Source organism: Schistocerca americana, chromosome 1, assembly GCF_021461395.2.
Source record: "Schistocerca americana isolate TAMUIC-IGC-003095 chromosome 1, iqSchAmer2.1, whole genome shotgun sequence".
Lineage (NCBI taxonomy): Eukaryota > Metazoa > Arthropoda > Insecta > Orthoptera > Acrididae > Schistocerca > Schistocerca americana.
The window spans coordinates 627,344,421-627,371,607 of record NC_060119.1 but is presented as its reverse complement, the minus strand read 5'-3'; the positions used below and the strand labels follow the sequence as shown (position 1 = coordinate 627,371,607).

The window sequence follows — 27,187 nt, the reverse complement described above, 5'->3', positions numbered from 1 at the left end:
TCGGTTCTCTGTTTAATTGCTCGAGGTAATTTTCGGATAGTGCACTCAGTATAATGTCACTCGATGCTCTGTCCCTACCACCCGTCCTAAACATCTGAGTGTCCCAGTCTATATCTGGTAAATTGAAATCTCCACCTAAGACTATAACATGCTGAGAAAATTTATGTGAAATGTATTCCAAATTTTCTCTCAGTTGTTCTGCCACTAATGCTGCTGAGTCGGGAGGTCGGTAAAAGGAGCCAATTATTAACCTAGCTCAGTTGTTGAGTGTAGCCTCCACCCATAATAATTCACAGGAACTATCCACTTCTACTTCACTACAGGATAAACTACTACTAACAGCGACGAACACTCCACCACCGGTTGCATGCAATCTATCCTTTCTAAACACCGTCTGTACCTTTGTAAAAATTTTGGCAGAATTTATCTCTGGCTTAAGCCAGCTTTCTGTACCTATAACGATTTCAGCTTCGGTGCTTTCTATCAGCGCTTGAAGTTCTGGTACTTTACCAACGCAGCTTCGACAGTTGACAATTACAATACCGATTGCTGCTTGGTCCCCGCATGTCCTGACTTTGCCCTGCACCCGTTGAGGCTGTTGCCCTTTCTGTACTTGCCCAAGGCCATCTAACCTAAAAAACCACCCAGCCCACGCCACACAACCCCTGCTACCCGTGTAGCCGCTTGTTGCATGTAGTGGACTCCTGACCTATCCAGCGGAACCCGAAACCCCACCACCCTATGGCGCAAGTCGAGGAATCTGCAGCCCACACGGTCGCAGAACCGTCTCAGCCTCTGATTCAGACCCTCCACTCGGCTCTGTACCAAAGGTCCGCAGTCAGTCCTGTCGACAATGCTGCAGATGGTGAGCTCTGCTTTCATCCCGCTAGCGAGACTGGCAGTCTTCACCAAATCAGATAGCCGCCGGAAGCCAGAGAGGATTTCCTCCGATCCATAGCGACACACATCATTGGTGCCGACATGAGCGACCACCTGCAGATGGGTGCACCCTGTACTCTTCATGGCATCCGGAAGGACCCTTTCCACATCTGGAATGACTCCCCCCCAGTATGCACACGGAGTGCACATTGGTTTTCTTCCCCTCTCTTGCTGCCATTTCCCTAAGGGGCTCCAATACGCGCCTGACGTTGGAGCTCCCAACTACCAGTAAGCCCACCCTCTGCGACCGCCCGGATCTTGCAGACTGAGGGGCAACCTCTGGAACAGGACAAGCAGCCATGTCAGGCCGAAGATCAGTATCAGCCTGAGACAGAGCCTGAAACCGGTTCGTCAGACGAACTGGAGAGGCCTTCCGTTCAGCCCTCCGGAATGTCTTTCGCCCCCTGCCACACCTTGAGACGACCTCCCACTCTACCACAGGTGAGGGATCAGCCTCAATGCGGGCAGTATCCCGGGCAACCACACTTGTAGTCCGATTGGGGGACGCGTGGGACGAGCTGGCCGTCCCCGACAAACCCCCATCCGGACCCCCACAGTGATGCCCATTGGCAACAGCCTCAAGCTGTGTGACCGAAGCCAACACTGCCTGAAGCTGGGAGCGAAGGGATGCCAACTCAGCCTGCATCCGAACACAGCAGTTGCAGTCCCTATCCATGCTAAAAACTGTTTTGCAAAGAACGTCTGAACTAATCTACAGAGAGCGCAAACAAATCGACAAAATTTAAACGGTTATTAAAATACAAGATTGCCTAGTAAATGCAGTAATGCTGCTACTTGCGCACTGCTGACACTGCTTGGCGGCGGAAGGAGACTACGCGAATTTACACTATTCAGGTACTAAAATGCGATGCTACAACTCTCAAATACTATAATACGCCCGAAATTTATGAATTAAACAATGCAAGTACCAAAAACACGCAAAGAAATTAAGAATTAAACTATGTAACAAATGAGTGAGCTAGGAGTATACGACTTGCTGCTGCAGCTGCTTATCCAACGGCGGCAGGGAGCACGCTGACTGTGACCAACCGACACTGGCCGTTCAAAACAAAAACAGAAGACAAACGACTACGCGAATTTACACTATTGAGGTACTAAAACGCGATGCTGCAACTCTCAAATACTATAATACGCCCGAAATTTCCGTTTTTTCCCACATCACTGATCATTTTTAGCCGCTTCCCACAGGTTTTAACGTCATTATTTCTACGTCAGACAATTGTTAGCCTCATTTTCATAATCTGCCACCACAAAACCACTATTTTAATACATTTACACGCAGTTTTTTTGAAATTTTCCCAAATTTCTCCACCCTTTAACGTGTTTTGGCGGCAACACAACCACCTAACCTTTGTGCACATTGTTGTTTACCAACCCAAGTTCACCACAGGGTCAACATTGCTCAGCTTTAACCAACACTTTTTCGACTTTTTTTACACCAGATCTCCAGTTGCTTTCTAGTTCACCTTTATCTCTCCCCATATATTTTTATTTTCATTTCAGCCTCATGTTACACTTTCCACCTTCTAATACCATGTCACCCTCACAACATCCCCACAATGACCCCATTAAGTTTTATTTACATTCCCTCCGCAAACATGCCTTCGCCCTAGCCAGATTACGCTCCCATATTTTATTTACTCAGGCTTGTATGACATTTGGCATTACCTCCAAAGGCCTCACACTTAAAAGTTCCCATCTCTGGCTGTAACCCTTCTATCCATCAGTCCCTATACCAGTTCCAAACTGAACAATCCATTGCCCTCACCCACCTAATCCTTCATGAACACACCCGTCAACTCCTATCCTTAATAAAAGTCCTCAATCTTTCCTCTCCCACATCCACACCGGCTATTCAGAGCATCCTCCTACAGGCCAACCACAAATTAGAACAGCATGCCACCCTCCACCTCAAAAAACTACCCAATCTCCTGGTTTCCCACCTCCGGAAAGGCAACTCACTCACCCTTCACAACCTTTCCAGCAAACCTCAACTTCCTCTCATTGCACACAGACCCAGTCTCTCCCATCTACTCAATCTCCCACTTCCAGCTCCACTCCCCCCAAAACCTTAAAATTCTAATCAACACAATCTGGAACCACAACACCCTAATTCAGTAGTTAACCTTTCCTCCAAACCTCTCCCCCAATCCGAAACCTGTGTCCTATCCAAAGGCCTCACCTTCAGCCCTACTCCCAGATTCAACCAAACAGCCCTCATCAAAGATTTACTGTCCTACACTCGTACTCTCTGCTGGAAATATCATTTTGCCATGAAGAAAAATGATCCTAATCCTACTCCTACTCCTAATGATCCAACTCCCCAAGACACTATCCAAATTGAACCGTGCCTGGAACAGTTACGTCCTCCGTCACAGCGGGACCCACCTCCTCTTCCTCAAAATCATCCTCTCCAAACCTTCCAGGAATTTCTCACTTCCAGCCTTGCCTCTCAATCCTTCCTCAAAAACCTTAATCCTACTCCCAACATCACCACTGCTGAAGCCCAGGCTATCCATGATCTGAAGGCTGACTGATCCATCGTCATTCTTCTGGCGGACAAGGGTTCCACGACCGTGGTACTTGACCGGCGGGAGCATGTGGCTGAGGGACTGTGTCAGCTTTCAGACAACACTACATACAAAGTTTGCCAAGGTAATCCCATTCCTGATGTCCAGGCGGAGCTTCAAGAAATCCTCAGAACCTTAGGCCCCCTACAAAACCTTTCACCTGGCTCCATCAACCTCCTGACCCCACCGACACCTTCTACCTACTTCCTAAAAGTCACAAACCCAGGCATCCCGGCTGCCCTATTGTAGCTAGTTACCAAGCCCCCACAGCATGTATCTCTGCCTACGTAGATCAACACCTTCAATGTGTTACATGCAGTCTCCCATCCTTCATCAAAGACACCAACCACTTTCTCGAACGCCTGGAATCCTTACCCAATCTGTTACCCCCGGAAACCATCCTAGTAACCATTGATGCCACTTCCTTATACACAAATATTCCGGACGTCCAGGGCCTCACTGCCATGGAGCACTTCCTTTCACACCGATCACCTGCCACCCTACCTAAAACCTCTTTCCTCATTACCTTAGCCAGCTTCATCCTGACTCACAACTTCTTCACTTTCGAAGGCCAGACATACCAACAATTAAAGGGAACAGCTGTGGGTACCAGGATGGCCCCCTTGTACGCCAACCTACTTATGGGTCGCTTAGAGGAAGCCTTCTTGGTTACCCAGGCCTGCCAACCCAAAGTTTGGCACAGATTTATTGATGACATCTTCATGATCTGGACTCACAGTGAAGAACAACTCCAGAATTTCCTCTACAACCTCAACTCCTTTGGTTCCATCAGATTCACCTGGTCCTACTCCAAATCCCATGCCACTTTCCTTGACGTTGACCTCCATCTGTACAATGACCAGCTTCACACATCCGTCCACATCAAACCCACCAACAAGCAACAGTACCTCCATTATGACAGCTGCCACCCATTCCACATCAAACGGTCCCTTCCCTACAGCCTAGGTCTTCGTGGCAAACGAATCTGCTCCAGTCCGGAATCCCTGAACCATTACACCAACAACCTGAAAACAGCTTTCGCATTCCGCAACTACCCTCCCAACCAGGTACAGAAGCAAATAACCAGAGCCACTTCCTCATCCCTTCAAACTCAGAACCTCCCTCAGAACCACACCAAAAGTGCCCCACTTGTGACAGGATACTTTCTGGGACTGGATCAGACTCTGAATGTGGATCTCCAGCATGGATACGACTTCCTCAAATCCTGCCCTGAAATGAGATCCATCCTTCATGAAATCCTCCCCACTCCACCAAGAGTGTCTTTCCGTCATCCATCTAACCTTCGTAACCTCTTGGTTCATCCTTATGAAATCCCCAAACCACCTTCCCTACCCTTGTAACCGCCCCCGGTGTAAAACCTGTCCCATGTACCCTCCCACCACCACCTACTCCAGTGCCGTAACCCGGAAGGTGTACACGATCAAAGACGGAGCCATGTTTGAAAGCACCCACGTGATTTACCAACTGACCTGCCTACACTGTGACGCATTCTATGTGGGAATGACCAGCAACAAACTGTCCATTCGCATGAATGGACACAGGCAGACAGTGTTTGTTGGTAATGAGGATCACCCTGTGGCTAAACATGCCTTGGTGCACGGCCAGCACATCTTGGCACAGTGTTACACTGTCCGGGTTATCTGGATACTTCCCACTAACACCAATCTATCACAACTCCAGAGATTGGAACTTTCCCTTAAATATATCCTCTCTTCCCATTACCCACCAGGCCTCAACCTCCACTAATTTCAAGTTGCCGCCACTCATAGCCCACCTGTCATTCAACAACATCTTTGCCTCTGTACTTCCGCCTCACTGACATCTCTGTCCAAACTCTCTTTGCCTTTACAAATGTCTGCTTGTGTCTGTGTACGTGGGGATGGATATGTGTGTGTGTGTGTGTGTGTGTGTGTGTGTGTGTGTGTGTGTGTGTGTGTGTGTGTGTGTGTGTGTGTGTGTGTGCGTGCGTGTGTGCGTGTGGGCGTGTGGGCGCGCGCGCGAGTGAGTGTATACCTGTCCTTTTTTCCCCTCGGGATTGGAATGACTCCTTACACTCTCCCTTAAAACCCACATCATTTCGTCTTTCCCTCTCCTTCCCTCTTTCCTGATGAAGCAACCGTTGGTTGCGAAAGCTTGAATTTTGTGTGTATGTTTGTGTTTGTTTGTGTGTCTATCAACATGCCAGCGCTTTCGTTTGGTAAGTTACATAATCTTTGTTTTTATATATATAATATATATCACGGAATAGCATCATTTCATGCAGTTTTCCTGGTCATAGTTTTTGGTTTGTGCTGAAAAGACGTCTCAGTTGTTGACAGTAAATGTTAGCAGTGATGTTACACCTTGGGGAGGCAATTCCTGCACACCATTCCATTGCTTTTCCAGCAGATACGCAACATTATCTTTTGTGGATGCATGCAGGTTCTTGTATGGGTAGTTGCTGCTTTGTTTGGGCTCAGCCATTCCTTTTCTTCCCTTATTTTTGCATAAAGAGACCATTTCTTGTTACTAGCAATGATACAGGGTAGGAAAAGTTGGTGCTCTTCACGAACCAATTGATGATGAGCAAGTAGATATGGCTGTCTGCTGATTTTCGCAATTTTGGCTTAGAGTATGCAATACCCATACCCCAGATTTTTTTAATCTTCCACATTACATGCAAATGTCGCATGATGGTGGGATGTTCACAGTTTGTCGCATTTGCCAGTTTGCAATTACACTGACATTGATCATTGTGGATTAATGTGTTTAAACAGTTTTCATCAAACACTGAAGGTCTTCCTGAACCTGGAGAGATCCTAATGTCAAAACGATCCTCCTTAAAACAAGGAAACCGGAAACCATTTTCTTGCTGTGCTTCATTTAGTTGCATTGCCCGTATACATAACACAACTGTTTCTGGTTGTCTCCACTATTGTTATCACTGAATTGAACAGAAGAATACGTTAGAAATGTTCAGATTTCTCCACTTGGCACTCTATTTTATAGCATCCACAGCTCCACTTGCTATCTTCAAGTGACAAAATGACAACTCAGGTAGCAACAGTGAACAACATATGATGACAGTTGATAAATAAACCCATAGCAGCTGCACTACCAACAAACAAAAGAAAAACTCTATGAACTTGCTCATCAACATAATATTTTTGCTTTAGTTTTAATACTGGAATTGATGAACCTTCATTAGTGAGTTTGTGTAATTAAATAAAATATAAACTCTCTGAATTTGAGAGTGAAAAATATTTTGGTAACTCTTTTGCAGGTGTGAATGTCTTGAAGGCTTTGAAGGTCCACAGTGTGAGATAATTTCTGTTGGATTCTACGGTAATGGCTATGCTTTGTACCCATCTTTGGATGCTTGTGAACAAGGCCATATTTCACTGGAACTTACACCACATTTGGATGATGGATTAATATTTTATGTTGGACCAGTTACTCCAACTTCTGGTCATAATGTCAGAGGTATCTATTAAATATTAATTATTTCATGAGAAACATTTTAATAAATTTCAAAGATTGGAGGAGATAACTCCTAGTAGAATGATACTATATTATTAAAATATATTAATGTATTTCCTTACTGTACCAATTATCCATTTTGTGTATTGTGTTCTTTAATTTAGTACATGCATTAGTAGATGCAGAATTTAAAAAAGTAGTGGAAAAAGTATTTGTCAGAGGAACAGAGGGTCTGTATATGTTGTAGAAGTGCAGCAAGTTAAACAGAAAGGACAATTGTCTTATATTCATTCGTTTATTCATGCAGGACAGTGATAAAGTTTAGAAGTTCATAACAGCTTTATTTATCTTATCTAACTCTTCACATGGGGTAAAATTGCTGGCAGCAGGACTTGCCATTACTTACCTTCAGAAATCACAACTCCCAGCACCCATGATGATGATGATGATGATGATGATGATGATGATGATGATGATGATGTCGTCCCTTATTCTGAGGAGCATAGGGGACGATGCGGGAGACATACACTGCTGTACTAGGCAAGGTCCTAGTGGAGATGGTTTGCCATTGCCTTCCTCCGACCTTCATGTGGGTGAATGATGTTGGAGGGAGGGAGGGAGAGAGAGAGAGAGAGAGAGGGAGAGAGAGAGAGAGAGAGAGAGAGAGAGAGAGAACAGGGCTGAAGGTATTTGGTGGGGTGGGGTGGGGATGAATAAGTAAATAATAATAAGAATTTTATTAGTATTATCTTGCACACCAGTATAGGAAAGAAGAAAGAGGATGGAGTTAGGCTGTACTCAGATTAAAATTACTTTGTGATTAATGTTTAAGGAAGTCGAGTGGTAGGGACTAGCAGCCATCCAATTGTACTTCTTTCTTGAGCGCCATATGCTCGATGTGTTACTGTTTTTTTATAGGTATACACAGTGCCTTGTGAAATGTGACTGGCTTAATGCTGGCAACTGTCACCCACCACTGCAATCAATCAATCACAAAGTAATTTTAATTGGAGTATAAGAGGGTGGGAAGACAAGATAAAATGTTGGAGATAAATTCCTATCTTCATAATTCAGGAAATTGGCACTGCACGAGAGGATCCAAATGGCCCACATGGTATAGCAGTTGGATCTTTCGAGTCTTGCTCTAGTATGGACAGTAGCTACATAGTGGACAGCCCAAGGGCAGACAGTTCTTCTATGTCCAATCATACACTCTGCCAATGTGGTATGCTTTTCACTGCAGTAGACAGCTTTTAATGGAAGTCGAGTGGTAGGGACCAGCAGCCATCCAATTGTACTCCTTTCTTGAGCGACATATGCTCGATGTGTTACTGTTTTTTTTATAGGTATACACAGTGCCTTGTGAAATGTGACTGCCAATTTTAATCAGCCGTGAGGCTGCACATGTATGCAGGACACAACACCAGTAGGAAGTGCCCACTGCAATGGATTGTGTGCATTTGCACCCTCAGGACTGATTGAAAACTTCACTTTTTTGATCATTAACAGCTGTCCACTGTATTGGATGCTGTGCATCTAGGTGTAACATTGCAAAGCGATACGGTATGGAATGAGCGCATCACGTTGGTTGTAGGAAAGGCAAAAGCTTGACTTCATTTTATTGGGAGAATTCTGCAAAGTGTGTCTCGGGAAGATGATGCTTTTTTTCATGAGTCACTATTGTGCAAATTTAGAGAATGTGCATTTGAGGCCGACTGCAGAATGATTCTATTGCTGCCAATGTACATTTTGCAGAAGGATCATGAAGATGAGATGAGTGAAACAGGAAAGGAAATGACTAGTTTTAGATGTGGTACCCTCTGCTATGGACTGTAAGATGGCATGTGGAGTATGTATGTACATGTAGATTTACATGTATGTGGATAATACTAAGGAAAGATAATCATTTCAGCGTTTTACTTGAGAAGGTTTTAGCTCTGGTAGGATAATCTATTAGGGCACTGAAGTTCTGGGTGATAGTGAGTAACAAAAGGCAAAGTTATAACCGTTGTCTAAATTTTTTTCTGTTTCCAGTAAGGTGTTCAATTCTTTCTTTCGTGTCATTGTTTGACACATTTATGGCCTTTTTCGTGTGCCATTATCTAAAATATGATGAATTCTCCATAAACTGCATCAGTACTGACAAAGTGTTTTTTGCATGTGCCCAGTGATGAAAATTTGAAATCAACCAGCTTGAAATGTATTTGTGTATGATTTGTAGTCTTCATGTTCATAATCAATGTAATTAGATAAATATGTTAACTGCTTTTTTTTCTCCAGATTTCATGGCTTTATACCTGCAAGATGGATCCCTTCGGCTGCTAATGGACTATGGTTCTGGAACAGTATCAGTTGAACAAAATCAAAAGCTAACTGATGGAAAACCTCACTTCATTGATATTCTTTGGAGCAAAACGGTAATAAAATTATTGTGACAGACTCCTGGATAATCATAATTAACATATTTAAGGATTGAATTGTATTGATGCCATGATGTTTCTATCACTTGAGTAAACATTGCTAAATACAAGTTAAGAATTAAATACAGCAGAGAATAAACATATGTATTATTTTTGGCAAGCATTGAAAACAGCATTTGGAATACATGTGTCCAAGGCATATTCGAAGGGGGAGTTGTCAGGAGAGTAAATCAGAGATAGCACATTGGTAAGCAATGTACCAGCTTCTGTTACGAGATAAAGACAGAGTGAGAAGTAAATATATATTATGACAAAATTAATTAATGGTGCAATTAACAATTAAGACAGAAAACTGCAGAAAAGAAAAGAAAAAGAAAATATCATAATACATGAAAATAAAAAGTACAATCTTACGTTAATCTCAAACAATTACCCCTACCCATCCCCTACCTGTGCAATAATTCACACTGCAAAAGTTGCCCCATGCAGCAACCCACTACTACTTACTGCAGATCCAACACTGGCAAGTCGTAGGATATTAAAGGCAGAGCAGCTTGTGGAGCCAGACTTGTTTATCAGCTACTTGTGTCCAGTGTGCAATGTTCATATAGACATGGCCACCACTGAACAAATGAAGCGCATAAATGGGCATAGGAGAACAGTCCATCTTAGGTACACCCAGTACCCTAGTTGTTGAACATGCTCCACTGCTAGACTCGAAGGACCTGAATGCTTGCTACACCACACAGGCTTATTTGGATCTCCCCACCACACCTGGTAAGTTTCCCTGAACTCTTCACATGAGAACTTGCACTCCAACACATCTTTAAATCCCAAAACCCTGCAGAACTTAATCTCCTTTTCTGATCCCCTCCCTCACTTTTTTTTTTCACTTTCGTTTACTGTGACTTCTTTCTTCTATCCTAATTCATAATTACACTACTCATTTCTCTCCCCCCCCCCCCCCCCCCCCCCCCCCCAGTCCCCGCACCCCCAATCTGCTAATCTATTGTTTCTTCTTGTTCTGTCCGTACTGTCTCTCTGATTCCTTCCACTAATATTCATCTACACTTGTTGTCTTGAGTGGTGGTTCCCTCTCATCCTGAGGTCTGAGTGACTTAACTTACCTTTTAACACGGCATTTCCCAACCAACTTCATCACTCCATGAGAAAGTATCTATGAGTTAGGAAGTATGAAACTTTCATATATGTTGACGAGAAATATTGTATAGTGTTCACAGTAATAACCTAGTTATTATTCAGAGCTACAGAGGCTTTTTATACAAATAAACATTGCACAACAAAAAAGGGAAAAAATGAAAAGTTTAATTTTCTGTGTCTCAGTTTTAAAGACCAACTGTCAAATGATCAAACTAAGTTCTGTGTGAAATCAAACAATGGAAAATCCGTGCTTGAATAATGACAGTAATTTGAAAAAGATAGACTGCTACACACCATATAGTGGAGATGTTGACTTGCAGACAGGCACAACAAAAAGGCAGCGAAACAAGTAAGCTTTCGACTGGAAGGTCTTCCTCTGGAGTAAACAACTCACACTCTCACACAACCTCAGGAGTGAAACACACACACACACACACACACACACACACACACACACACACACACACGTAAATGTAACTAGTGCATTCATGACCAATGTCTGGCTGCTGAGGCCTTGGCAACCAGAGACAGTGGTCGTATATGTGAACTGCGTTTGCATGAATGTATATGTTGTCCACTCCAGAAGGCCTTTTGGCAAAAAGCTTACTTGCTTAGCAGTCTTTCCATAGTGCCTGACTGTGACTTAACATTTCCACTAAATTGTGAGTAGCAACTATACTTTTCATAATATTCTCAAAGTTCAGTGTGAGTATTATGTGACTCAGTAGAATGTTGCTTGATTCAAAATTATTGTGTTCCATTGTAAAATGTCCACAGCAATAGGAATCAGTCTACAAAAGTTTTAAATCTCCTTAAAAAATTTCTTATGAAATGAGGGTGCAGTATTATAAATTTAATATTTAATGGGTGCCTTTTGGTGAAATAGGATGTGTGGCAAATTTGTGAATGACGTAATTTAATGAAGTTATAATAATGTTTCTTAAGTACCCTTGCCTTGTCCCTCAAAAATGTCTGTTCACTGCACACACACACACACACACACACACACACACACACACACACACACACACCCCCTACCTTTCCTGCCCAAACAGACGTTTAGCTTTGCTGAACAATAATTTCATATGTGCATGCTCTTTTATGTAAATATGGCTTTAAATTAAATACGTAAATCGTAAATGATTTCTGCGATCTATACTTACACTGAATATATTAATCAAGTGAGATTTGACTAAGCACTTGTAATATTTTTGGATCAGTGTTTTAAGTTCAAAACTTGTTATTTTGAATCAAGCAGATCAGATTAAAGCTGTATTGGACTGGATGAGAAATCCTCTTTCCTTTTTCCCCTTTAAATACTGGTGCAACATGTGTTTGTAACTATTGACCACAGGGGTGATTTCAGAAAATACTCCTCTTCTAAGAGGAAAATTTGAGATGGCTTTCGGTTTTGTTGCTCTACACCGATGTTGCTTTCATTGGTATTTAAGGGCTCCTTACTTGTTTGTTATTACCATACAATTTCAAATAAAATTTTAGTTGTTGACCACATTCATAGAGATTTCCTTATTTATTTCAGACTATTGAGCTGGATGTTGATCATTGCCAGATGAGCTCATGTGTGTCTTTTAAAGCTCCTGTACCACCAAACGAATATCTCAATGTGAACGGCCCATTACAGCTGGGTGGAACTTTTACAGACCTAACTGTGATTGGTGCAAGACTAAACTGGACTAATTTACCCTGTAATGGAAGGTTTTGGTGGCTGCATTCGTAACCTTACATTTAACGGGAAGGTGAGTAATATATGGATTTTACCAATTACATTTCATCCATTAGTTTAAAAATTCTTCCTATTATATTCTCTTTGCCCAAAAGAACTATTTGGAAGGCGTTGTCGTTATGGTTGTCCTGAGGAAAGAGCTACATATATTAATGAATGTGGTTTATTTCAAATGTATTTTGATAATGTAATGCTCAACAGATGCTTCATGACAGTAAGAGCAGAGAGCAAAAAAAGAACATTACACTGACAGCAGTTACTTCGAAGTTTAATGTCACTGATACTTTATTTGTGGAAATGGTGTAGAAGGAGTCTGTTTATTTCTTGACTTGTAAGAACTGTTTGGTAGAGCAGGACTGGAACCCAGAACCTCGCCCTTTTGCAGACAATCTTTACTAACTGAATTATCTAGGCGCACCTCACATATCCTCACAGCTTTGCTTCTGTCAGTACCTCTCCCGTACTTTCCTAATTTCACAGAAGCTCTCCTGCGTGTCTTACATGTCTTGCACCCCAAGAAGAAGTGATATGGAAGAGAAATGGCCCAAAGGGTTGTTTCCTGGATGAATCCTTCGTTCTTCAGTGGGATGTGCACTGTTTTGAGCTTTCTGCATGTCTGGTCGTCTGCAAAATAAAATATATTTCAGAGAGGAACCTGAAAACAGATGCACAGTTTCAATATAGCTGAAGACAGGGACTAGCAGAAGTTTAGGCTAGGTGGACTGTGAGGACAATGGGTGTGGTAGAACAACTGTTATTACCTATGCAGTTTAGAGGAAATGGAGCAGTTGTAGGGGGATGAAAATGGTACTACTATTGAAAACAGTTGTTGAAGTTATTGGTGTTGTGATGTGCACCACATGCGAACTGGGTGTTGAGATGGTGGTTGCCTCTTAGTTTCACAGTGGGCTGTCATGCGAATAGACAGCTGGTTAGTTGACATACCAGATGCAATGCCACAAAATTTGGCAGCATTTCTGTCATATGATGACATTGCTTTTGCATGTAGCCCTACTTGTAATTGAAGAGAAAATATCTACGACTCGACTGATGCAGGAAGTGGTGGGTGAGTAGGTTTATCGAAAAGGTCTTGCAGTTAACTCATCCCTACAGGAGCAGGGTAGGCAGCAAGTATGACAAACTTTAGAGCATGATAGTTCGGGTGAGTGAGGGAGAGGAGGGTTATTTCTGTGTATGATATCCCCCATCGCAGAGTCAAAGGAGACGTACAGTATAAACCCACTTTTGCGTTCATGGAATTAACATGTTCCCATTGTTTACAACATTTTTTATCATTCCTGTCAAATGTTTTATGTCCATAATGTTAATTCACATTTGATTTTCCGTCGACATATTTATAATTTTTCCGGATTTAGGCTTTATGAAAAAATGCTTGTGCAGGCTTTATGAAAAAATGCTTGTGGGGGGGGGGTGGGGGGGGGGGGGGGGGGAACTGATGTAAAATGATGCTGGCATGATGTTGGCCATCAAGTAGTTTAACACCAGGGTGCTCTACTTAGTGGTTTTAAACTGGTAAATGTGTAAAAGTAACTAGGTTCGTACAAATAAAGGTATCCTGACCAATTACAACGATGTCCAAACTGTCTCTACAGTGCATGAGCAGTTCTGTGATTGTTGTAATTGTCGTCACACCTCTGTCGAACCATATTTTATCCGCTTGTAGCGCTAGTTGGCACCTTCATTTAGTTTGCATTGTTCCAATGTTTTTGGTTTAAACACGGTGTGAATTACATATATTCTCATGCTGAGCAAAACATGTTTCAGGGATTTACTCTCATTGTTAAGAGCAATATTTACATATGTATTTTTTGTGATGTTACACAAGAAACGTGTGAGTGATCGTTTACATGTGTGGGGCTTTCTACATAACTAGGAAGCACAGTACCGGATAACCTCAAAAAGACAACTACAGTTAAAGAGATGCAGAACAACACATACGCAAAGAACTAGCGAAATACCTGCTTGAATATTTGCACTTGATATGGAGGAAAAAATTCTCGAAAAGCACTGTGATAACCTTAAAAAAATTTGTAACTGATGCACTGTTTCATTATTTAAATAATGAATGACAGCTGCAGGCATTCCAAAAACGTCTATAATGATATGTGAAATTGAGTCAAATGTTCCTGCTTCCCAGTTATCAGTTCCCATATCAGCTGATTTATTAGATAATAAACAATTAAACAAGTCCCTGACATGAGTATTTTGACGCCTGTTATGTGCACATACATAAAGTGTGAAAATGCAGAGGGTATCCAATACATAACTTTTACAGCTTAAAATGTTATTTCCCATGATTTACATTTTCCCACATTTTACACAATTTTCTGAAGTCTCTTGAAAAGTGTAAAAGCGAGGTTTCATTGTGATTGAAGCCTGAATGAAAGAAGATACTTTTATGGTTCAGGTGACCAGGATGTTCTCTGTCTGTAAAGGTTCTAACCAGTAGTTAGTATATTGGGACAATTCCTGCTTCTCACTGCAGATGCAGCACATGTGAGAGGAAAGGTTCTTAGTGAGGTACTTTTGATGTGGAATGTGGCAGTTGCTAACGTAGTGGTAGTGTCAGTGATTGGTACATTTTATATTTACAGTAAATTCTATGGTGTATTAAGAGAGATTAAGATCAACATTAAACAGGATTGAAAAGTTGAGTTGAAAAACGCCAGGTAAAGTGGATTCACAAGTTAGTTCTGAGGTTCTGGAAGAAAGAATTGTGGCTGTCCTTGGTGTGGAACCAGTCATTGGCAAATCTCAAACTGACAAGGTGTTTTGTGTGTTAAATGAGCAGAAGCTGTTCCTCTAGATGCCCCATAAAGTTGGATGCAAGAAGGCACGATAACAGTACCCATATCAGTTCTTCAGATGTGTTTGTAGATGTTGCCGTCAGACAAGAAGTAATTGAGTGAACATGTGTTTCGCCAAAAGAGTAAGGAAAGGAGTGCTGGATAGGTGTCCAGACATTAGGGCAATTGTGATTCTGTGGCACCAAGGCCATGGACATGTGGGATATTTATGCTCTGGGGCATAACATTCACAGACAGAAGCAAGAAATCTGATATAATGGGGTAACAAGATGGAGGTTGTGGAAATGTAGTGCCAGAAGTGATTAGTTTCTTGAATCTAGGACTGAAGACAATTGGTTGGAGGTGACAGTAGGTGAAGGTGAAGCACCTTTCTGTGAGAGAATTGCAATTTTTGACTTTGAAAGTAGGTAAAAGTGGATATAGGCATTATTATTATTGTTGTTGTTGTTGTTGTTGTTGTTATTGTTGTTGAAGGTGGTGGTGTTGAATTCAGATGATTGGTTTTGAGAAGTAGTTAGAAGCCATTTTGGGCTTGTGAGATGTGATCATAGTGATTAGGTTTTAAGCAGAGGGGTCAGAAATTGGATGAGACTCTCAGGCCAGTAATTATCATGGTTCATGGTGCCCTTATCATAAGGAAAAGTGATATGTTCAGAACTGATTTTATTTTAGATGATAGCTGTGTGAGAAGGGTTATGGGAAAAGATAATGAAGCCGAATTGGAGTTCAGGGGTTCATGGAAGGCTATTGTGGGGTTAATGGTAGAAAGAGTAATAGTTGGAGGGTGACTGAAACTGATCAAAATAAAGTTCATTGTTAGTTCCAGTAGGATGGGCAGCAAAGAAATGCTTTCACTGAAGGGAGTGGATACTAGGAAACATTTAAGGAAGAGTATGTTGAAATGATTCGTAACTATGATGAAGAGAAGTTTTTTGGACTGGTAGACTTTGTAATTGGGGACAAAATGGGACAAAATGTGATAGAAAATGTATTGAAAAATAAAGAAGCAAGGATAGAAATAATTTTAGAAAGTAATGGGTGATGCAGTAATAGAGAAGGGTTACACACACACACACACACACACACACACACACACACACACTGGAATTTGTGTGTGTGTGTAATTTTAATTGAATGGATATTTGGTAAGTGAGCTACTGTTATGTAACACAGCGTGTGTCATAAAGAGAGGAGAAAAAATATTGACAGTGAAAATAAATAAAAGGGAAAGATAGCAGTGTCAGAATACCTGTGTGAAGCGTCACTAGAGTTTTACGTTTTTGTGTGATGTCTGGCCTTCTTCCCAAAATATTGGGATTGAAGTCTTAATGTGCTGTCCAGTGGTTTGGTCACCCATTATTTGTAAGTGGTCACTCAGCCACCGTTACTTATTTTTCCCTGTTTGTACTGCTATTTTATTTTTAGTTTTATCTCCCTGTTTTGATGTGCTGTGTCCAATCTTGCAATTTGAGCAATACCACTTCTCTCACGATTCGGCTCTGAATTGAACTTTTGGGAACGGGCGCTGATAACCTCGCTGTTGTGCGCCCTAAAACACTAATCATCATCATCATCGTGTGTGTGTGTGTGTGTGTGTGTGTGTGTGTGTGTGTGTGTGTGTGTGTGTGTGTGTGTGTCTGTCACAGATATTGATTTAGTGGTTTCAGTACATCTTTACTTCTTTGTAAAATGGAGAGACTAAGCATTTCATATTTTTCTTCCAGACATACAACTTGGGCATGCCAGGTGATGCTAAAAATGTGGATCCTGGATGTAATCGTGGGTTAGCAAAAGCTGTTTCATTTGGAATTAACACCAATTTCCTTGTGGCGATACTAATATGTATTGCAATATTCCTCAGTAAGTATACTACTGCTGCACACATTTTAAATAATGTTAACAGAAAAGTAGAATATGCCATAGAATAAAAAAATTGAAGGGATTTGGCGTCATTGGTTATTCTTAATTTGTAAAATATTTGTTTGTAGTTATATACTTCCCTTGCTTATAAACAGTAATTGTAACATATAATATGTTGTCCCCTTGAAATTAATAGTGAAATAAATATGTTTCAGTTCTGATCCTGGCAGTAGTTGTGCAGAGACGCAAGTCTGATGACATGTATAAAGACACAGATGACATCAGAGAAAATATTATTAATTATGAGGATGAGGGAGGTGGTGAGGGTGATATGACAGGTTATGATCTGAATGTTCTACGTTTCATGTATGATGGACAAGGTCCAAATGACAAGGCTCCTGTTAAGGAAAACTTGAAGAAGAGAGGTAACATTTTGGTTTTTCATTGGCAAAAGTGACACAGCTGTTCAATTTATTAGTCATTGGTTCCATACAAATGTTGTTAATTCTTTACTGAGATGATAATTTCGATGTACTTTGTCAACAGCACCAGATGAAGTGCCAGATATATGTGGATTCTTAGATGGGAAGAAAAAAGTCTGTGACAATGACCCAGAGAGTACGCCTTTTGATGATGTCAGACATTATGCATATGAGGGTGATGGTAACTCATCAGGCTCATTATCATCATTGGCATCTGGTGAGTAGAGGCTAGTGTAATTACATTTGGTGGTGTCTATGAATATTAAATGAAACTGCAACAGTTGTTTAATCCATTTTCATGATTCTAAAGTTTCATTGTGTTAGCTCTAATAGTTTTTCAACAAAAACTATTTAACATAACAACTGTATACTGATGATTGTTATATGAATTTGTAAATTGAAGAATGCTGGGCAGGAAGTTGCATGTTATGAGGAAATGATTTTTAACACTTTGACAATGAGCCCGTAAGACCGTTGTGTTGTGCAACCCAGGTGCCAGTTATCGATTGGAAACTGAAAACTAATTGCAAGAATATCTGGTTACCTTCCCTTTGTCAAGTGATATCATTCACTTACAGAATCCAGCATAATTGTAGTGTCTGATGGAACCAGTGCATTTTTATGTTGTTGTTAGACTTGTGTACTACTCTTTCTTAAAATTTTTGACACCAACATCTCACAACTTCTTAAGTCACAGAAGATGCTCGTATTTCATGTTCTCTTTATGGCTGCAACCAAAACTTGCATTATTAAGCATGAGAACAGGAATCCTAATAAAGAAAATAGCCAACATTTGATGGATTTATCAGAAAATGGATTTCCAGCGACAAATTTGGCAACTGAGGAGCAGCTTCCAACTAGAATGCTTCAAAATGACAAATTTTACAAAATCTGATGACAAAGCGAGTTGGAAGGATACAGCATGTTTTATAAGAATTACCAACTGCTCAAGTCAGCCTACATTTTTAAAAATTTTGTTCTTTCTAGCTGTTACCGTTTTCAGACAATTTGTCCATCGTCAGAGTAATTTTATCAGTTGTTGAATATTTAGAATGCTATGATGTTCTACAGTGGGCAGCAAATTTAAATTGAGGTATATTCAAAATGAAAGTCAAGGATAAATTAAAGTTACAAAGTGAAGAATTAATTAATGGTCCAGGGTACCATTAGAGGGGGAGGGATTGAGAACTGGTTGTGTTGAGATTGCAATAGATTTATTTTCATGTCAGAATGCCGCAAAATGTTATTCAAGAAAGTATAATCCATGGCTGCAACTAACATATAATACCACGTATTTTAGTCTGTAAATAAGTTTCTTATCCTGACAGTACTTTTAACTTTTCTTTGTTGTTGTCAAAATTGTTATTAATCAGATGATTTAAAGCCTCGCTCTTTTGCAGTGTGTGTGTGTGTTGATGTTTGAGGTACCATGCATCCGTAGTCTCCCCCTCAGCAGTAAGCCTCATGTGTCTTGCCTTGCGGGGTGCATTTTATTGGCAGCACATTCAAGCCTTGTCTACATGTGTTCTGTGAACCTGCAGTGGTAGGGTGGGGTAGTAGTGTTCTGTGTGCATTGCAGCTGTTAGGTTGTGTTGCTGTCTAATTCTTGTGTAAGCTGATTTTACTGAGAATGCTAACTATTGCAGAGAGAGTGGGGTTACTGGAAGTAGTTTTCCATGCAGGAGGAAAACTAATAGAGCTTGTGAGGCATTTTCCTGCTTTGAAGTGTCCACACTGTTACACAATAAGCAAATTGCAAACAATAAGTTCAGTTCATGATGCACCACAAACTGGTAGGCCCACAATTTTACCAGAATGGAAGCTTGACGACATTTAGGGCATCGTGTTGCAGAGTTCCAGAAAATCAATGAGGAGATTATTGCAAGAGGCTAAAGTCTCTCGTATGACAGCACATAAGGCATTAATCAAAGAATCGAGAGTGTGTGCATATGGAATTACTGCTGTGCAACAATTACATTATATGAACCATATGAAGCAAATAGTGTATTGTGAATGTTTACAGTGATTTGTTAACATACATGGAGTTGCTGATTTAGAGTGAACCTTTTTCAATGATGAGGCTTGGTTTCATCTGTCGGAGTACATTAATTCCCAAAATTCACAAAATTAGTCGCCAGAAAATCCACATGCTTTAATAGAAATGTCATTGAACCCAGAGAAAATAGGAGTGTGGGTTGCCATAATGTGAGCACGAATTGTAGGGCTGATTGTTTTTGATACTACCATCACTTCTGATGTCTATTGTTCCAGGATAATTTGTCCATTTATTGCCCTCCTAAATAAAAATGAGATCATTCAGTCTTGCAACAAGATAACACTTGTGCTGATAGTGCACACCGGTCCCTACAACTTTTGGATGAGATCTTTGCGGACAGAGTGATTACGAAAGGTCTCTGGCCCCTGTGCTCACCGGATCTGTCTCCACCCAACTATTTCCTTTGGGATGTGACTAAAGCATTTGTGTATGAATATAACCCAAATACAATCAATTAAAAGAAGACAGCAATAATTTATTATCTGGATTTGATTTCATGTGAAAGATCAGTAAAGGTGTTCACAAATAAATGTAAATATTTTGAACTATGTGTTAAAGAAAGAAGAAAACATTTCCAGCATCTGCTGTGGTATTGATGAGTATAGTGTATTTAGTTGTAATTAATATAATTAATTAATTCCATTGTTTTAATTGTAATAATGCTGAACAACTTTTTGTGCTCTGCAAAGCAAGACACGTGGAGATTGCCGTTGTGGAGAGAATTTGCAGACACACTGTAGATCAAATATTAACTGTCGAGTATTAAATTTAAAAAAAGCTATATGTCAACTTTTTTGGACCAGAAAGCTTCAAAGTGTCACACACGAAGGACAAACTCAGGCCTAAAATACATGGGTTTAGTTGTGAGGTGCAGCCTTGAATTATTCTTTAATTCTATGTCATTCAAGCCGATATTGATTTACATCCATTAGAAAACTGGACACTCAAAATACTTCAGAAAACCAAAACTATTGAGGCACAGGGGCTGTTACAATAAATGATCCTTAATTTTATATATTGGATGCTGGAAGGGGGGGGGGCAGGGGGGGGGGGGGTTGCCTTTCAAATTTGAGCTGAGATTGCCAGTGTTTTGTTTACAGTCATGTAAAAGAGCAAAATGAAGTAATACTGAGTAAAAGCTTGTTGAAGGTAACTGAAAACTACGCAGCCTGAAGTTCTATCAAACCCTACTGTTAGGTGTCAGCCCATACTCTTGTATATTGGTGCTGATGACTTCTGTTTCCATTCTTGCTTGATATACCATTTGTGTTCTTTCCCACAGTCTATGTTAGGATATATATTTGACAATTGTTACTCCACTTGGTATCTACAGTGTTCATTGTATCTACATCTCTGTTCTTACAATGTGTTGGTAGTTAAGTGTCTTTGGGCAATTACAGCCGGCTTATGATAATTCCAAGTTCAAGCAATCCCAGAAAAAGTTGAAGTAATTGGGAGATAAATTTAACAAAACTTTGATTAATCAAGGTGGAATCAAGGAAAAAATAAAAAAAAGCTTGTCACCAATAAAAATGAAGTTATGATATTTTTTTTGCTTCACTGTCTTCCAGTGTGCTTTGTAAGTCCATTGACTATTATCATCAAAGCTGAAAACATGGCATCATTTACTTCATTCAAAGGATGTACATGCACAACATTTTAAATGACATCAGAACCATAAAATCGTCAAATGTTACATTTTATCCTAAGTTAGGTAGAAAGCCCCAAGTATTGTGGAAACCCAATTTAATTGCTCTGCTCTCCTGTTGTTGCACTGATTCTGTGGCTTCTGGATAAATCCACATTTCTTTAAACATTTGCTAATCATCAGGGTAATATCCTTTCATGCTTATATCAGCTTTAGTCATCTGAATATCCAAAGTTCTACCCAATACCATCATCACTTCTTTAGAGTAAAAAATTTTGAGATTCTGAATTATTCTCAAGTAAAGTGATTTTAATGTAGAGTTGCTGTTTGTGGGGTAGCACATTATGCAGAAGTGATGGGTTTTTGTGAACTGTACAATTGTCCAGAAAAAGCAAAATTTCTGACTTCCATTTTCATATTTGTGTCAAGGCTCAACGCCCACTCATTGAACAAAGTTGTCATCGACACCTTTTTGTTGAAGCAATAAGACACAGGAAATGATTTGATGCCTGGAAACACAAAGGATTAGCATATAAAGATATTTTAGGTTCTGAGGTATATCTACATTCACTTCAAGCAGAATGCAGCTTCTTTGCCATGACATTATTCATCTTTGAAAGCCAATGTTCAGTCACAAAGACACTCAAAAAATGTCCCATTTTATTGTATTGAAAACATCAATGGATGGTAACTTGCCAGCAGTCATACAGGTCAGTGAGTCAACCCAAACTAATGGTGAACCTCTCAGTGCTCAGATTAATAGTGAAATATTTTGCCTTTTCTTTAAATGTATAACTTCAGACATTTAAGTTTCTTCCTCTAAATTGACTAAGCTTCTTCCATAAGCATTCTGCAGAATGTGGAAATTTACCATGCCAGGTCCACTTCCTCCCTCCACGTGGCTCATTTTCAGCAATATAATATTTCTGCTTTAGTGTTGTTGACAGTGTGGATGTTAGCATCCCAAAAGTTTTCACTGCATACTTTTGTTTTTCACTGCATACTTTTGTTTTTCTCTGCATACTTTTGTTTTTCTCTGCATACTTTTGTTTTTCTCTGCATACTTTTGTTTTTCTCTGCATACTTTTGTTTTTCTCTGCATACTTTTGTTTTCCACTGCATACTTTTGTTTTCCACTGCATACTTTTGTTTTCCACTGCAGCCCATGGCCTCAAAAACCTACTTCTTTTCTATTGGAATCAAACACTTTGACGAATTTGAAGTCATAGTACAAGAGGTTTATGTACTGTGCTCTAGTGTACTATGTGTCATTCAGTAAACAACGTAGTATCAGGAAGAGTTGAATGATGACACAGTTCAATTGCCGAGTGTTATTCACCAGTTTTCTATTCTCAAGTGTAACGAAATATGTGGCATTTATTTGATTTACAGAGGTTGTTTGTAAGGGCCAGATAATGAGTTAGATTTACTGAGAAATTTGATATGTTGAGGTTCAGATTAGCAAGAGTTTACTGGATTAGTGAACTTACATAAATGTTCAGCAAACAGTGGAAGAGAGACAGCAATTATCCTGTGTAACTGAGAAACCAGCCTGTGCAAACACAGACAGAATATAGTAGACAAATGACAGATAATTGTTAATGAAATTGGGAACATATTAATGTTTTAAAGTTAGGATCAGTTTGTCAACTCTAGAACTCTTTGTATGAATGAATAACTGTCAATTGACTGGTCTCAATGCTTATTTGTTAAAATGTTAGTGTTATTTATCCAACAGCAGCAGTTATTGCAGCTGTACAGTTGAATGTATTACTGAGAAATACCAACATCATTCATTTAATTGCTCTTCATAGTAACTTCATAATTGATTTAATGGTGTGACAATGACTTGTGTTAATGCCTTTCTGGATATTACAGGCACAGATGATGGCGACCTCGATTTTGACTATCTCTCCAGCTTCGGCCCTCGTTTCCGTAAATTGGCTGATATGTATGGCGAAGAGCCTAGTGATGAGGAAGATGATACTTTCCACAATCCTGCATCAGAATCGTGGTGCTGAAACAGGGATTTGTACTGGCTGGCACAGCTAGTAGGGACCATGGGTGCAACTGTATGGCAGCAAGCTCCAGTGAACTTCAGAAGCTGGTGGTAAACAAGGGCCAGCCGGTAGTTTTTATCAAGACTGACAAGCATCCTCTATGGTGCTGCAGTTGTACTGAAATGACATATCATTTCAGTGATAACTAACATAAACTTTCTGTGTTATAAATTATATACTACTTGTGCAATAACAGATTGCATGTTTTAACGTCTGATGCATGAGAAGAAACAAATGATGAGAAGTGTTGGGTACATTGAATGAAGTGCCAAATAGTAAGTAATTGCGGTGTATTACTTGTGAAAAATGGGGGCAAAACTGCTGTGGAATAATGGTTGTTATTTTTAAATGTTACATCATTTGTGTTACTGGGATGTCGCTGCAGAAAGTAATCCAAAAGTTAGCAGCAGATTTTGCTTGTAAACATTCCATATAATTATGTTATCTGCACAACTCAAATCTTCATTTTCCTATGTAAGACAGTTAAAGTACATGTGTAGAACACTTGACTGTGAGACTCAGTTGTGAAACAGTGTTGTTAAACTAAAAAAAAAGAAAGAAAAGTCAAGTGTACTCAAGTATTGACGAAGTTTCTGTGAATGTTGGACTTGAAGGTTTGTTCTTGTTTTTATGTTTACAGGCGATACTAGGAAAATATATTTGTATTTAATGCTGTTGTGCACAGCCACATCAGATTTATTTTGTGATCATTCCATAGATTGAATGCTTTATTAATTTATTTAATGAATGAGGATTAATGCAGCTGAACTGACTGTGATGACACAAATTACAAACTTTTATGTTAGGAAGTAATAGTATTTAAGGCACAAGATTCAGTAAATTTTGTTTGACTGAAAACAGTATTTTATATTGAAATATTAGTTAGAATGCTGTATGCTTTGATAAAAAGATTTATCATATTTGCTGTGTGAAAGTGTTCTATTGTACTTAAACCGGAAGACGATACTGTGATTTTTTTTGATAGTATGGAGTGTTAATCAGTAGCATGTGATGTTCATTTGCATACCAAAGAAATGTGACAGGTAACTTGAAGGTATCTTTAAAAGGTTTCATACATTTCAGATTCACAGTGACTGTATAGTCCTGTCATAAACGTGCATAAAAAGAGATGTGGACTAGTTTGAACACTCTAGAAGGTTTTTTAAAAGACATTGTTAGTGAAGTACTATCCTTTGTATTACTGTGGGGAAAAATACTGCAACGGCCAAGTTTGTAACAGTGAAGAAAATTATTGCTCTGGAAATTCAAAACCAAGTGAATGATTCCCATGTCATCAGTACTTTCACAGCGGAAAAAAGGCCTTTGTAAGAAGTCTGAATTCATGTGTTGGGTAAAATACACTTTTTTCCGGAATAATGCCTGGTATTGTTTCATTGTGTTAGTACTATGTTTGCAAGTGATGGATAACTGATACGTGTTACATTTGTAATGCATATGTTTCCTCACTCTGTTGTCTAGGTAGTTCTGGAGTAATTGTTAAGATTCTCACAAAGTAAAATATTGCTATGTGCCTTTTACTAGCTTTGAGACAGGCTGGATAAGAAATATCATGCAGCAGTTCATAATTTCATTTTCTACTGAAGAAAGGTAAAAAACTATCATGTGTTATAGAGAGAGAGAGAGAGAGAGAGAGAGAGAGAGAGAGAGAGAGAGAGAGAGTGACTGATTGATTGCGTTTGTGATTACAAGACAACTCTGAAAATTTTTATGAGGGCATAAGTTTGTAAACAGACATTAGAATACAAGGTTTTGTGAATTAAAGTATGCCCATGATAATTTACATTTTCAATGAAGCACCTTATAAACTGAAAAATATGATAATTATTACATTGACAAGTGAAAAGAAGGCCACAAATGTTGAGAGTTTTTAATTGATACTGGAATTTGTGTACGGCTTTGTCATTCATAATAATTAGTATACAAAGGCCTATAGAATTTAACTATTGTTTCTACATATGATAGTTTAGCATACACAGTCACAGCATATCATGCAGCATATATTTGTGTGCACTTGCAATTTTTTTAATGGAAGTTGTGTGATGATACCAAAAATTTAAATATATGCTTTAAAACTATATTTGTGGACAGTAATTAATTTTTTTTTAAATGGTTGCTCAAACTAACTTTGACATAATTGAGAGGAAAAAATGGAATGTAATCAGTTAACTACAGGCAGAATTTCGAAAGTAAAAGAATCAATAAGTTACTGTTATTTTTAATTCAAAGGCATGTTACTGTTGTATATTGTAATAAACAGGAATGTTAAGTGACTCAACTAAATTGAGTATTCTAATAATGTACTTTCAGGATCACACGAATTCATTGAGTTAGTTTGGTAAAAATGTGGGCAATGTTTATTGATATTTTTCTGCAAGAATTCTAATTTGAGTACAAATATTTACATTCACTAATTTGTTGCAACTTGGTATAAATCTAGTATTATGATGATGATGATGATGATGGTGACAATTACTATGGCAAAAATTGTTGAAATATTAAATCTGAACACAGTAAAACAAGTAAAATTAATAACTCCTTTTGTGAGAAATTATTTTTGAACTAGTTCAGGTGCCTGTAATTAGTAGACTGTACTTTTGAATCAGTTGACTTGAATCTTGATTCACAATTATGTTTGTTGCAGAAAAAGTAAATTTTACCAAGTAAAGTAGTGTTTTCAGCTACAAACAGTGAATTAATTTAAAACATATGTCAGGAACTTCTGTCAAATTTTCCAGCATTTAATTATACGTACATTCCAACGGAGAGGACTGACGCACGTTATATATATAAAGGTTTTATGTACTATTTTGAAAAAGTGAAAGTGATTTACTACCTTGTTGTTATTGTTTTAAGTTGTACTTTCCCATAAAATAGATTGCAGTTTTGTTGTAGGTCATACAAGTTGTACTTCACTGGAAATTGTGGTTCAGTTCTGAATTTGGCAGATGTATTTTAATTTAATCTAAATGCGATTTATATTTTAAGTCTTAAGATGTAAGCCAGTGCCATCTGCAGAGAATATGTTATTTGTCTTTTAAATATTGATGCTTATACAGAGAACTTGCTCTAGTTGTAAGTTTCCACTTGTAATACCACATTTTAACAGCTTTTTAAAACCTGGCTGTCTTTCACCTGTCAGTGCATGGAGAGAGAAGAAATTTGGACAAAAAATTCACACATCGTACTTATGAAAACACATTAGCATTATAGGGGCCAAACTGTCAGTGCTAACAGTCCAGATCTCATGTTGTACGTGTATATGGGTATTCAGATTTAACATTTTGTGTGTATGTGTGTGTGTTAGAAGAATGCCAGACTTGTTTACAACTGACCTGAGTGTGAGTATTTTATACTGTAAATGTTTTGATAAATAAGAGTTGTGAAGTTTGTCTTGCTGCTAATATTGCAGTATCTTCCTGTGTAATCAGCGATATGGCACGCAGTAGTGTAAAGGAAACTCACGAACGCATTGTTTTTGTAATAAGCGTGACTGCAAATTGTCCTACAGTTGTCCCATATTTTGTACTATTGTCACATAACTCTGAATGTTTTTCATGTATATTTAAAAAAAAGGTGTGCATATTGTAAATTGCCTTATACAATGGCCTGTCTCATTAATGCATTTATTTTAGTACTGTAATAATAAGTCATTGTGATTTGTAGTTTTCTTTTCTGTTTTACGCATCCCTCTCCATTTATTTTACTCAAAAATATTACTGGTCTCCATCAAAAGTGTATGCAAAAATGTAGTTCTACAGGAAGCAGCAGAAAGAAATATTTCATTTGGAAAGCTAATAAATACCATAAAAAACATGACTTCCATTTTGAGAAGTACAGAGAATGCCATTTATGTCAACACATTTTTAACAAAACGACATTCCATTCCTGGCCATGAGA

The 27,187-nt window shown here is 39.2% G+C and overlaps 1 protein-coding gene across 1 annotated transcript in view; it reads left to right on the top strand.

Annotated features, from left to right (window-relative positions):
* The window catches only part of LOC124607489 (DE-cadherin), a 630,570-nt gene extending 603,618 nt beyond the window's left edge, over nt 1–26,952 (top strand). The window contains 8 exon segments of the mRNA XM_047139866.1: nt 6,814–7,013; nt 9,291–9,427; nt 12,132–12,293; nt 12,295–12,348; nt 16,888–17,023; nt 17,239–17,448; nt 17,570–17,722; nt 23,088–26,952. Coding sequence (XP_046995822.1) covers nt 6,814–7,013; nt 9,291–9,427; nt 12,132–12,293; nt 12,295–12,348; nt 16,888–17,023; nt 17,239–17,448; nt 17,570–17,722; nt 23,088–23,230 — 1,195 coding nt within the window. The 3' untranslated portion in view covers nt 23,231–26,952.
* The last annotated feature ends 235 nt before the right edge of the window (nt 26,953–27,187 follow it).